The following is an 8,426-nucleotide window of genomic DNA, read 5'->3' on the forward strand; positions in this document are numbered from 1 at the left end:
TTGTAGCATGTGTCGGATTGCGATCCGTCATTCGTGACCACACAACTCGAACTGGTCAGCGTGACCCATGGGAGACTCACAGAGTGGTGTTGCAGTTGAATACGATACGGATAGGGGTGAGGTTACCCACAGCCACCGCGTAGCGGACCATCGCAACCAGCCCCGCGCTGGCAGAAGCATCGAGGACGTTGTCCACCTGCTCGACTTTCGCAGCGGTGATGAGCCGAAGGACCAGCTTGCTCCGGCCGAGGAAGGTGGCAAGGACAGCAGGTCCAACGGCGATAGCGATGAGGCTACAGCTTGCACACCCCGCAGTGGCACACGATAGGTCTGTGGCGCGAGGACACTACACAGGCTGATGACGTACTACCCGGAGCCGAGCAAGCCACAAACGTCACGACGCCGCAAGCAACATCAAAGCACAGAACGCCAGGGTCAGGCTCCAGCACAAACGCACTACCCCGCGCTGGGTCGTGCCAGGCTATGCCTCGACGATGAGCCATGCTGTCGCCGGCGGAAGTACGCGCTCAAGATGCCACACAAGTGAGTCGACGGCGGCGAGCGCATGCTTCTGGCCGCCTCGTGTCGATTAGAGCCCAGGCCTTGCTTCATTCGCCCCGTCCACCACATCCACCATATCCACACACAGCAACCATACACATGGCGGCATACGCATAGCTGTCCATGCGAGTGCAACGAGGGTACGCCCGGAGGCAAAAAAAAAATACGCGATCCGGGAATTGAACCCGGGGCTCCAACAAGTTACAACCAGACGAACTGATTAATGGCAAGCTGAAATGTTGCCCCTACACCAATCGCGTTGAGGATAGAAGTCGCGACACAGTATTTATAACGTGCACCAGATAGCTGACATTTCGGGGGCTGCACGTCGGCCCGTCGCTATGTCGCCATGTCGCCATGTCGCCATCTACTCGACGTAGTGGTCACGCAAGGAGGTTGCGATCGTGTGACAAAGTCAAATTCTGCGACGTCTGCGGCTGTCATCATATAATTGCGGACATGAGGCGTGAGCCAGCATCAGTCCAAGGGTCGCAAAGGAGCCTCTTGGTGGGATCTGTGGTAGCTAGCATCGCACAAACCACTCAACAAACAGAAATAGGGTGCATATGGCCTAATCATGGCTCCCCTCTTCCTTGCACGGACAGTCGGGCCGACGACAGCGACGGATCGTAACCCGATGCATGTTACAAATACTATGCTCTCGCCCCTTCTCTCAACGCGATTGGTGTAGGGGCAACATTTCAGCTTGCCATTAATCAGTTCGTCTGGTTGTAACTTGTTGGAGCCCCGGGTTCAATTCCCGGATCGCGTATTTTTTTTGCCTCCGGGCGTACCCTCGTTGCACTCGCATGGACAGCTATGCGTATGCCGCCATGTGTATGGTTGCTGAATGTGGATATGGTATGGTGGATGTGGTGCATTGCGTTTAAAAAGTTTGCCGCGTGGCGGGCAGGGCAGATGTAGCACGGCCCGGGAATGAGTTGGCTCCGGCTGACCACCTGTCATCTGCTGGCTACCTGATTCATGTTGGTTTGGCAGTCGACAGCCGCGAGTCGCCCACGCCACAGTGCGACGAGCTCCCAGCTCGGTGCTCGTCGGGTAGGTGCCAGTCAGGCGCCAGGCAGCCCACGCCTCGCGCATGCTGCCACCGTTGGCGCTGGCACTAGAGTCGGGTGCTGTTGAGCTTGATCTTGGTCCTGACCTCTTCCATCCGCAGCATCTCGGAGCTCTGGCTCTCCTACTCGGCAGCCCAGCTCGCCCACGCACTCACACCAGCCGCCCAAACGCGTCCCGCATCCCCATGCACCTCTGCATCACGTCAACAAACTCGCCCACCCCGCCATCGCCCTTCCCCGCCTCCCCTCCACCACCACAGCTACCCACCACAAGGCCTCGACTTGCACCACAAACACGCTCTTGTACAACGCCTCGTTCCACAGCCATCCCACCTGCTTCGTCACAGCCTCCACCACGCAGCCCTTGACTCTCTCGAACGCCGCCACACTCGGCGCCCCGTACGCCGTCGTCAGCCCGCCGCTTTCGCTCCCACTCCGGCTCCGGCTTCCGCCGCACACGTATCCGACCTCGAGACCGTCGCCTTCAAACACCACTCCGATCGCCACTGCCCCGAGCCGCGCCTGGTATCGCCGAATCACGCTGTCGTAGTCCAGAATCTGCTCTAATGACGAGCCTCCGCCGCTGCTCATCCGCGCCTCTTGCCACATGAGCACTCGGGAGAAGTACAGCGTTGCCTTGGCCACAAGCAGCGAGAGCAGCGTCGAGCAAAACTTGAACAGGCCCGACGCTCCGCGCCCGAACACACGCTTCAGCACCAGTGCCTGCTCTGCGTCCTCGCTTCCGCTCCGTACACCCTCGTTCCCGCTTCGCCCAGCCTCACTCGAGTCCTCCGGCCCACGCTCGCTGGCCTCGGCCCCGTCCCCGCCACTTCCGCCGCCGCTGCTCCGCAGCCACGAGAAGAGGCTCTTGCCTCGCCCTCCCTTGGCCTTGGCCTTGGCCTTGGCTTTGGCCTTTGCCTTTGCCTTTGCCTTTGCCTTTGCACGTGCACGCGCACGCGCACGTGCCTTAGCCTGCCGATCAGCCCCGGCCGCCGCCGTCGTCAGTAGACTGCTGCTGCCGCTGCCGCTATCACTTCCGCTGCCGCCCTCCTGGGCCTCTGCAGCCACCACCACCATCGTCCGGCCTTCACGCCCTCGGCCTCGGCCACGCCCAAGCTGTTCGCTTATCCGACTGGCCTCTTCAGCAAGCGCCGAGCCTTCGTACGCCACGAACCCGGTCCAATCGGAGAGCGCCACATTCGCGTCATACAGCCGCGACATTGCCGCGCAGTACTGCCCGTCGCCCACAGCCACCGCCACCTCGCCCATCGCCGCAAGGCTCGCAATTTCCAGACCCACCAGATACCGCATCCGGTCCAGCTCTTTGCTCGTCATTCGGACTTGTAGCACTCGGCTCAGCTCGCCCATCAGCGCCGCGCACGTCGCCCCGTCAAACCCGCCCTGCGACTCGCCCAAATACCGGTAGTACCCGGCGAGCTCCGCCCGGATCTCCAGGAGCTCCACCATGCTCGCAATCAACTCGGCCAGGGAAACAACCTCGCGCGCCTCGCTCACCTCGGCGTCCTCTCGCCTCCGCTCCGCCCTCCACACCGCCAGCGCCTCGCCCACGCCCGCAACCTCGCTCCGCACCTCCTTCAACCGCACCGTCAGCGGTCGCCGCTTGGCCATCAGCCCGCGGAACGACACATACTCGGCCTCAAGCTCGGCAATCCGCACACACGCGCCAAGAAGCGGCAGAAGCACCCCATGCAGTCTGCTCTCGCTGGTCACAAGCTCTGGCACAGGTCGTCCTTCCGCTCCTGCACTCCCCACCACCGTCACACGCGTGCTGCTCGCCCCGGCAAGCTTGTTCAGCGCGTCCACAGCAGAGACAGAGTCACGGACAGAGACAAAGCCAAAGACAGTCCCAGTTGCTCCACCCACTCCATTCTGTTGTTGTCGTCTGGAGAGGGATGGGGGGGGTGGGAGTGGGGGGGGGGGGGGGGAAGTGCTGGGGGTGGGGGGAAGGGCGTCGGGAGGTTGATCGATCAAACAGTGATCGATCGGTCAGAAGGTCGGTCAGGGGAGACGCATCATCATTGTTGCCATTGTCTGCATCTGCTGCAATCAGATCCAAGCTGACCCAGGTGGGGCGGCTGCCCCTCCCCCCCCCCCCCTCCAACACACACACATACTAGGTCTCTCCTAGCTTGTGTCCTGGTTGCTAGTTAGGCCCCCGATCCTGGCAGGCAGCTCTCTGACTTTGCTCGCTGCAGCCGAGTCTCGTCACTCTGAGACTGATGTACATGTGTCGGTGACATGGCTTACGCCTTTCCTTTGGAGAAGGAGGGGGGGGAGGGATATATAGGAAGTTGTAGGACGCTTGCGTATCGCCTACCGCTTTCTACTATATCTATCGTAGGCATCGTCATCACCTAGGAGCTTCACATCAACCTGACTGAGCAAACGTCACAGGAAAACGATCTTGCAAAACAAATGATCATTCCCTTGTTTCTGTCGGCCATCCTCATTATCATCCCCATATTGGACACTCTGTTTGTGTCACATCTGCTCACATCGCTCAGACACCACACCACGTACTGCTTCTACCACACATGCTGAAAGACTACAAAGACACATCCGATCAAGCTCATACTAAGCTTACTAGCCCCAAACCTTGCCTGGACCACATCCACGCGCGCCCCACGTGTCATCATCCCATCCCCCCCCCCATCCCATCCACCATCACCCCCCCCTCCCCCCCCCCCCACCCGTCCCCACCCTCCGCATCGGCTCGTTTCTCCGCACATGGTCCAAAAAAATGTCGCGGCATCTCTCCATCCCACCAGCCTCACCCCTCCACCACGACCGCCACCCCTCTCCCTACCCACACCATGAGCGCCACTTCGCCGTTCTCTGTCTCTTACTCCAACATGCCTTCCGAGGCTCTCGACACCCGGGCGCCGTCGCAGCATGTGTACCACGGCCTCGCCTCGTCGGCTACCTCCCGCGCTGCCCTCACCACCGAGGGACTCCTCCCGGCGGCGGCGACCAACCTCGAGACTGAGGTCGCCCGGGCCCTCGCCCAGATGCGGTCGTACGAGACGCCGCTGCAAAAGTACATCTACCTCTCCGACCTCGCGGCTACCTCGTCGTCCATCTTTTACGCCACCGTCCTCGCCAACCTCGAGGAGATCATGCCGCTCGTGTACACACCGACCGTTGGCGAGGCCTGCCAGAAGTTCTCGGCCATCACCCGCGGCCGTCCCCAGGGCCTCTTCATCACCGCTGAGCACAAGGGCCGCATGCGCGAGGTCCTCGACTCGTGGAACCTCCCCGTCCACATCATCGTCGTCACCGATGGCTCCCGCATCCTCGGCCTCGGTGACCTCGGTGCTGGCGGCATGGGTATCCCCATCGGCAAGCTCTCCCTCTACATTGCCGCCGGTGGCTTCCACCCGGCCTCGACCCTCCCCATCACCCTCGACTTTGGCACAGACAGCGAGGAGCTCCTCGCTGATCCCCTCTACATCGGCCTCCGCCAGAACCGCGTCCAGGGCGACGAGTACTACGCCCTTGTGGACGAGTTCATCACCGCCGTCAAGGACAAGTGGCCCCAGGCTCTCGTCCAGTTTGAGGACTTTTCCAACGACCACTGCTTCGACCTCCTCGACACCTACCGCTCGCAGCTCCCCTGCTTCAATGACGACATCCAGGGCACCGGCGCCGTCATCGCCGCCGGCTTTGTCGTCGCCGCCCGCGTCCTCGGCGTCCCCATCTCCGAGCACCGCTGCGTCTTCCTCGGCGCTGGCTCCGCTGGCGTCGGCGTCGCCGACCGCATCGTCTCCCTTATGGTCGCAGAGGGTCTGACTGAGGAGGAGGCCCGCGCCCGCTTCTGGTTCATCGACTCGCGCGGCCTCGTCGTCAAGGGCCTCAACGAGCCCATGGCCTCCCACAAGATCCCCTACGCCCGCACCGACGTTGACGGTCCCATCACCACCCTCCAGGAGGTCATCGACCTCGTCAAGCCCACCGCCCTTGTCGGCCTCTCCAAGCAGGCCGGTGTCTTCACCCCGGAGATTATCAAGTCGGTCCACGCCAACTGCGCCCGCCCGCTCATCTTCCCGCTCTCCAACCCCACGTCCAAGTCCGAGTGCACGGCAGAGACCGCTTACACCGCCACCAACGGCGAATGCCTCTTCGCCTCGGGCTCGCCCTTTGACCCCGTCACCCTCGCCGACGGCCGCACCCTCACCCCGGGCCAGGGCAACAACTGCTACGTTTTCCCGGGCATCGGCATGGGCACCGTCCTCGCCCGCGCCTCAGAGGTCACCGAGGGCATGATCAACGCCGCCGTTGTCGCACTCGCAGAGTGCGTCACCGAAGACGACCTCGCCCTCGGCCGCATCTACCCCTCCATCGACGCCATCCGCTCCATCTCTGCACGCATCGGCGCCGCCGTCGCCCGCCGCGCCGTCGAGGACGGCGTCTCCTCCATCAACGTCGACATGTCTGACGACGAGCTCGTCAAGTTTGTCGAGGAGGCCATGTACGTCCCCGACCGCGTCGTCTCTGCCTCCAAGCTTTAAACCATCATCCTTCACGCAGGCACGGGTCGACGCCGCATCCGCTCCATCCAAAGACAGCGTCTCCTCCATCAACGTCGACACGTCTAACAACATGCTCTTCTGCTGCCAAGCTTTAAATTTCGAGAGACGGCAAGAGACGGCCAGACGCGGCATCATTGTGGCGTCAACTCCTCGTTACAAAAACGACTCCAGTAACAGCTTCAGCTGGTCCTCCACAAACGCAGGATCGCCCAGCACATCCTTGTACGTCCCAGGCCGGAACCGCTCCGCAACGCCGAGAAGAACGTCCAAGTCTGTCTTGCTCCCGAGGCCCACATCGCCACGCAGCTTCTTGACCGTATCCTTGGAGAGCGAAGCGCTCACCTCTAGCTCGGCTTCCACGCACTTGATGAGCAGCAGCGCCCGCCGTGTCAGCGTCCGCATCCCCTCGCCGATCCGCGCCGCGCGTAGCGGAACAGGTAGCCGCAGCACGTCCACCACGAGCGCCTCAATCAGTGCCGACGCCTCTTTGATCGGCCTGAACAGCCCGTCAGACGCAGACCAGCGATTCTCCGCGTCCATGCCAAACAGAAGCGCGAGTTCAGACTCCATGTACTCGTCGCGGAGCACCGCGTACTCGTTGTACGAGTGAGTCTGGTACAATCGAAGCGACTCGAGGTCAATGAGCGTCGTCGGCAGAAGCGAGTGGATGACGACCTCGTCGTCGAGCGCCACGGCTCGCCCGGCCGCCGATCCAATGCTCGCCGGCTCGCTCCAGCCCTCGCCATCGCCCTCACTTCCTTCGCCGCTCGCTCCGCCTCCGGCCCCGGCCCCGGCCCCGGCACCGTCGTCGCCGGCCGCCTCCACCACTAAGCCCTGCAGGTACAGGTCCGGGACATAGTGCGAGCCCGCCGTGCCCAGCTCACCGCAATCGCCGCCACGCCGGACAAGTGCCGCCCGGAGCCGCTCCTGCGGCGAAATGAAGAGCGCGAGCGTGGCCAGAAACGCGTTGACCGTCTGCACGTCCGGCCCGGCCACAACCGTGCACCCGTGGTTCTGAAGGTGCGCCCCGATGCACGCCGCCAGGAACGAGTGGTCAAACTCGGTCGCAAGGTGTGACGCCCCAAACAGCGACGCTTCAAACGAGAGCTCCTCAGGCAGCGCAGCGGAGTAGAGCGCTGCGAGCGTGGCCACAAACGGCGGGACAAACGTCGAGAATATGGCCATCGCCTCGCTCGCCATCCGCTTGAGGAGCGCAACAAGCTTCTCCACCATGTGCAGCATCCGCGAGGTCACCACCTGATACAGGACAAGAAAGCGGTCAAGCGCTTCCATGCTCAGCACGAGCGAAAAGGCAAACCGCTGGAGCGAGCCGTCAAACATCCCGGCAAAGACCACGCTCGCCACCACAGCGTCCATCTCCGGGAGAACGTGGAACTTGGGCTCCAGCGACGCATCGTCCAGCTCGCGACAGATCTCGTCCTTGAGAATCTGCTGCGCCAGCGAGTTGCCCTCGTTCTCGTCCAGCGGCGCCGCTCCTTCCCACACATGCAGCAGCCGCGGCCCGCACACGTTGTCCCACAGCGAGACCTGCATGCATCTCAGCCACGGCTCGCGTCCGCCGGCCACCTCGGGCACCGCCTCCACCGTCGGCTTGAGGCTCAGCACCGTGGCCATGAACGACGGCGGCGGCGGCGGCTCGCGCGACGATGCCGAGAAGAACGACCAGATCGATGACCACAGTGCCCGTGACTCGCTCTCGCTCTGTCCGCTCTGAGCCGCCGACGCCGCCGCCGTGTCGCCTGTATCGCCTGCGTTGTTTGCGTTCCCCGTGTCGGTCATGTCAGCCGTGTCGGCCGTGTCGGCCGTGTCGGCCATGTCGGCCATGTCGGCCGTGGTGGTGGTGGCGGCCGTGGTGGTGGTGGCGGCCATGGTGGTGGTGGTGGCGGATGGCTCGGCCGGGGTGGGTGTGGGGGTAAGGGAGGACATGGGTGGTGTCCAGGTATATGCGGAGGCGTGCGTGCCCGTGGTCGTGTGGGGTGTGGGTGTGGGGTGTGGGGTGTGGGGGGTGTGGTGGGTGTGCCGTGTGCCGTGTGCCGTGTGCCGTGTGCCGTGTCGCCGTGTGCCGTGTGCCGTCGTCGCCTGTCGCCTGTCGTCGCCTGTGTCCCACATGTGATACGAGTAGTGAGAGAGTCTATCTCAGACACGATTACCTTGATTACCAGCTCGATCACCCCCCCACCCATCATCACCCCCCCATCTCGTCATCCCCCCCCCCTTT

General features: G+C 63.0%; 3 protein-coding genes and 2 non-coding genes across 5 annotated transcripts; 2 read left to right on the forward strand and 3 right to left on the reverse strand.

Annotated features, from left to right (window-relative positions):
- Nucleotides 1–76: 76 nt before the first annotated feature.
- AMSG_12388 (uncharacterized protein) lies at nt 77–3,898 on the reverse strand (the record flags this gene model as incomplete). Its single annotated transcript, XM_013897800.1, has 3 exons — nt 77–293; nt 1,909–3,527; nt 3,884–3,898. 3 exons carry the CDS (start codon nt 3,896–3,898, stop codon nt 77–79), a joined length of 1,851 nt encoding a protein of 616 aa, XP_013753254.1.
- On the reverse strand, nt 726–821 carry AMSG_20078. The gene has a single exon. It is a non-coding gene; the product is annotated as a tRNA-Gly (tRNA).
- Nucleotides 1,238–1,333, forward strand: AMSG_20079. The gene has a single exon. It is a non-coding gene; the product is annotated as a tRNA-Gly (tRNA).
- Nucleotides 3,899–4,471: 573 nt separating the features above from the next.
- On the forward strand, nt 4,472–6,166 carry AMSG_10776 (malic enzyme; the record flags this gene model as incomplete). Its single annotated transcript, XM_013897764.1, has 1 exon — nt 4,472–6,166. One exon carries the CDS (start codon nt 4,472–4,474, stop codon nt 6,164–6,166), a length of 1,695 nt encoding a protein of 564 aa, XP_013753218.1.
- Nucleotides 6,167–6,340: 174 nt separating this feature from the next.
- AMSG_10777 (uncharacterized protein) lies at nt 6,341–8,032 on the reverse strand (the record flags this gene model as incomplete). Its single annotated transcript, XM_013897765.1, has 1 exon — nt 6,341–8,032. The coding sequence occupies one exon, from the start codon at nt 8,030–8,032 to the stop codon at nt 6,341–6,343; it is 1,692 nt and encodes a 563-aa protein (XP_013753219.1).
- Nucleotides 8,033–8,426: the final 394 nt, after the last annotated feature.

Source organism: Thecamonas trahens (assembly GCF_000142905.1).
Source record: "Thecamonas trahens ATCC 50062 unplaced genomic scaffold supercont1.64, whole genome shotgun sequence".
NCBI lineage: Eukaryota > Apusomonadida > Apusomonadidae > Thecamonas > Thecamonas trahens.